Below are 4,459 nucleotides of genomic sequence, written 5' to 3'. Positions count from 1 at the left end.
GAATACATAGAGTCAAATTCTGACTGCATGGCTTCAAGCCATTTGGTTGAATCAGTATCAGATAATGCTTCTTTGAAATTCATCGGATCACATCCAATACAAGACTCATCATGGCCTTGTTCATGAAGAAGCGTATATCTTGCAGGTGGTCTAATAACCCTATCAGACCTTCTAGAAGCTTGTACTTCAACTACTGGTTCTTGGGAAATGGGTTCAACTTCTATAGTTGATTGAGTATCTTGAATTTCTTTAAGTTCTATCATCTTGCCTTTTCTATCTAATAGAAACTCCTTTTCCAAAAAGGTGACATTTCTTGAAACAAACACTTTTGCTTCATTTGGATGATAGAAATAATATCCAACAGAATTCTTTGGATATCCTACAAAGTAGCACAATGTGGATCTACTATCCAATTTGTCTCCCACTGTCTGCTTCACGTAAGCAGGACATCCCTATATTCTCATTTAAGAATATTTGGGAGTTTTTCCCATCCATATCTCATATGGTGTTTTATCCACTGCTTTTGTATGGACATTATTCAACAACATTGCCGCAGTTTCAAGCGCAAAGCTCCAAAACGATATAGGCAATTCAGTGAATCCCATCATAGATCGAACAATTCTATTTCGACGTTCAGAAACACCATTCAATTGTGGTGTTGCTGGTGGAGTCCCCTGTGAGAGAATCTCATTCTCTTTTAGATAACCCAAAAATTCATCACTTAAGTATTCTCCACCTCGATCAGATCGAAGTTCCTTAATACTTCTTTCTAGCTTTCTACTTCAGATCTGAATTCTTTGAACTTTTCAAATGCTTCAGATTTGTGTTTCATCAAATAAACGTACCCATACCTCGAATGGTCATCAGTAAAGGTAATGAAGTAGGAATGCCCAAATTTTGTGCTAACACATAGCGGGCCACAAACGTCCGTGTGGATCAAATCCAGTAGACCATGCGCACGTTCCACGTTTCCATTGAATGGAGTTTTAGTCATTTTTCTTTTTAGACAGGACTCACAAGTTTGTAGAGAATTTATGTCTGACAAGTCAAACATGCCTTCTCCCACTAGCTTGTGCATCCTTCTTTGAGAAATATGACCTAGTCTAGCGTGCCATATTTGTGCGGGATTTGGATCTTCTATTTTTCTTTTGTTTGTTGTTCTTTTTGTATGCGCTTGGACATTGTTTATGTCTGACAAGTCAAACATGACTTCTCCCACTAGATCATTTTTTAATTCTCTAGTTCCAATCAAACATTCATTCTTGTATAAATTGCAAACACCTTTAGCTAAAACACAAGAATAACCATCCCAATCAAGCATAGAAATAGAAATAATGTTTTTAACCAATTCAGGAACAAATAAAACGTCTCTCAAAAACAACTTAAAATTATTGTCCAAAATTAAAGTAACGTCTCCAATGGCAGTGGCAGCAACTCTTGCTCCATTTCCTAGTCTTAGAAAGGTCTCACCATCTCTAAGCCTCCTACTTCTTTCCATCACCTGCAAATTATTGCATATATGAGAACCACATCCGGTATGCAATACCCAAGAAGAGGAATTAATAGAAACATTAACTTCAATATAAAACATACCATGGCCAGAACGCTTCGGGGCAAGATACTCCTCGCAATTACGCCTCCAATGTCCAGGCTTTTTGCAGAGGAAACAGACATGCTCTGACTTGTCAGGCTTTGTGGGCCTCGGATTTGCTTTCTTTTATGGCTTTTTGTTGGGCTTGTTCTTCTTTGGAGGGGCAGAACGCTTCTTGCCTTTATTTGGGGCTCTTTTTTCGTACCATACGAAGAACCCACTAGAAGACAGGCTTTTCCTTTTTAATTGTGGCCTCATAATTAGTAAGCATATTGACCAACTCTTCAAGGGTGGCCTCAAGCTTGTTCATATTAAAATTAACCACAAATCCATCGAACGAGGCAGGCAAAGACAGAAAGAGAATATCAGTCGAGAGCTCACTAGGTGTAACCAAATCGAGTCCCACCAACTTCTCAATGAGCCCAATCATCCTAACACCATGCTCATGGACCGAAGTCCCCTCTCGCAAGCGTGTAGTCATGAGTTCTTTAACAGTCGCATGTCTTTCTGAACGAGTTTGTACAGCATACAATTATTTCAGATGAAGGTGAATGTCAGAAGCATTCACCGCCTCCTCGATCCTCCTCTGAAGTTCATTCGACATAGAAGCCAACATGTAGCTCTTAGCTTGGAGATCATGATCCCAATGTTTCTCAAGCTTAGCTAATTCAGTCCTACTGATATCAGGAGCTGCCTCCTTAAGTGGCTTCTTATCAAGCACATACGAAATCCTTTCGGAGTTCAGAACAATATTTAAGTTTCGAAACCAGTCATGATAGTTAGGGCCAGTCAATTTGTTTTGATCGAGAATGATTGAAAGAGGGTTACGAGTAGACATCGTAAATATACTGAAAATGAAAAAAAAGATAAAGGTTACTGATACTTTTAAAATAATTCTAAGATATAAAAATGGATTTCATTTTATAAATTACCCTCCCACTATTTTGACATTTTCACCACCCTCTGATGAAAAATGGAAATCGTATTTCCTTAGTAGGCACGTAGAGTCCAATTAGACAATTATAATCTCGAATAATATCAGCCAATTATAATTTCTAAAAGGTAAAGTCCAATTGCATCTCTATACAACCTCCCGTGTTTTGCCTCACGTTTAATAAGGACCCAATAATATGACGTCGTTTATTTTCACGTGTCAAACCAACCCATCAATATTGAATTGTAGTGGACGGTCGCCATGAGTTCCCCAAATAATATGAGCCGAAGTCATGGGAGTTCCACTCAATTCACATCATATGTTCGGTGGAAGTCACAGCTTTCTGGCGTACAGGACTCCCCAATAATATGAGCCAGACACTGTTCGCGGGTAGCGATCAACATGCAACCACAATTGATGGAAGGCAAGGAAAAATTAAACTCCTTTTGTGAGAACCCGGAATTTTAACCCGGAGTTTTTGATCCGAAGCAAATAAAAAAAGTAATATGAATTTAAAGGTTAGCTTGAAATAAGCTCAAAATTTTTGTTACAATTAAATAAATAGAATATTAACTTAAATTTTCATCGAATTTAACTCGAGGAAGTAACTTCAAAGCTCAGGAATTTTCTTAAAGGGAAGCCAAGCTGCAAATAACCGCATCCATCAAAGATATGTCACTAGAGGAGTAAAACCTCGGCTCAAGGACGCGAATTTTCAGCTCAAAGTAGCTCAACCAAGTTTGTCCTAACAAGATAAAAAAAAAAGAGCTAAAAGTTGAGCTAAAGGTTTGGACAAATTAAATATGCAGGAGATGACTTTTGAGTTAATCCATGAAAGAGCTGCGGGAGGAGCTATGGGTTAGGACAACATTATTATGCAAGAATGTGGCCTTTGGTGCTTTGGATGGAGCTTAAGCCACATTTAAGACAACTTGTAGCCCAAGTTGGCTTGAATGAGGGGGAGAAGGAAGGTCACCAAGACATCTATAAATAGGTGATCCCATGCATTGCTAGACCATCCCAAAAACCAAGTAAAATTTCGGTTTTTTCCTTCCCCTCACTCTCACATATTTTCGGCCAACAAGCAAGGAAAGAAGCTCGTGCGGTTCAAGTGCTGAATTCTGCGTCGAAGTGCTGTCAGAGTGAAGACAGTATTTGTTGGAATTGCGTCAAAGTGCTGCTCGACCGAAGATCTTATTTGTCAAAGTTACGCCGAAGTGCTGCCGAAATTTTGAAAGAAAGCTTCGTATAAGAAATAGTAAGTGGGCTTTTGTTACTTATTTCATTTCTATTTTAAAATTTGAATAACGTATGGTGCCATGTATAGTGTTTATCGAAAAAATTCATGAAATACATGTCCACCTATTTTTTTGAAAATCAGTGTTATGATTTGAAACTCTGATCGATTATGTGTTTTCTTCTGTTATTTGAATTCTTTGGTTCCGCTGCATCTGTCTGAAATTCTGATAAGTTCTGTCCGTTAAAAATCTGAAATCTTTGTTACACAGTTACGAGTCAATTGGAAATGGGACGAGAATTGTGATTCTGTCTGGCCCCTAATGGTGGGTATAAAACCATTTATGTGTGGCCCCCAATGGTGGGTAAAAAACCATTTTTGTCTGTCCCCCAATGGTGGGTAAGACCATTTCTGGCCTCACCCCTTAGAGGAGTAACATATTGGGGACAATTTGACCATGGAAAGGAGATGAATAACAGTGTTCTGTTTGTTCTGTTATGATCTGTTCTAAAAAATTTGTTTTGTTTTGAAATATCTGTCTCATGTTCGTTTCTGTTATGATAAGTTAGGTAGTAAGATTTGAAAGATTGTTAAAGAATTGTTTTAAAGGCTTATGTTCTATATGTATCTTTGGAAATCGATCGACCCCCCACTTGCTGAGTGTTTCCCAAAACACTCACCCCTTACAATTTCAGAT

The 4,459-nt window shown here is 38.3% G+C and overlaps 1 protein-coding gene across 1 annotated transcript; it reads right to left on the bottom strand.

Annotated features, from left to right (window-relative positions):
* Positions 1-2,123: 2,123 nt before the first annotated feature.
* LOC140816091 (uncharacterized) lies at positions 2,124-2,429 on the bottom strand. Its single transcript, XM_073175157.1, has one exon. It carries the CDS (start codon positions 2,427-2,429, stop codon positions 2,124-2,126), a length of 306 nt encoding a protein of 101 aa, XP_073031258.1.
* Between the last annotated feature and the right edge of the window lie 2,030 nt (positions 2,430-4,459).

The sequence above is a fragment of the Primulina eburnea genome, chromosome 16 (genome assembly GCF_022965805.1).
Source record: "Primulina eburnea isolate SZY01 chromosome 16, ASM2296580v1, whole genome shotgun sequence".
Classification (NCBI taxonomy): domain Eukaryota; kingdom Viridiplantae; phylum Streptophyta; class Magnoliopsida; order Lamiales; family Gesneriaceae; genus Primulina; species Primulina eburnea.
This window is presented reverse-complemented; position numbering and strand designations above follow the sequence as displayed.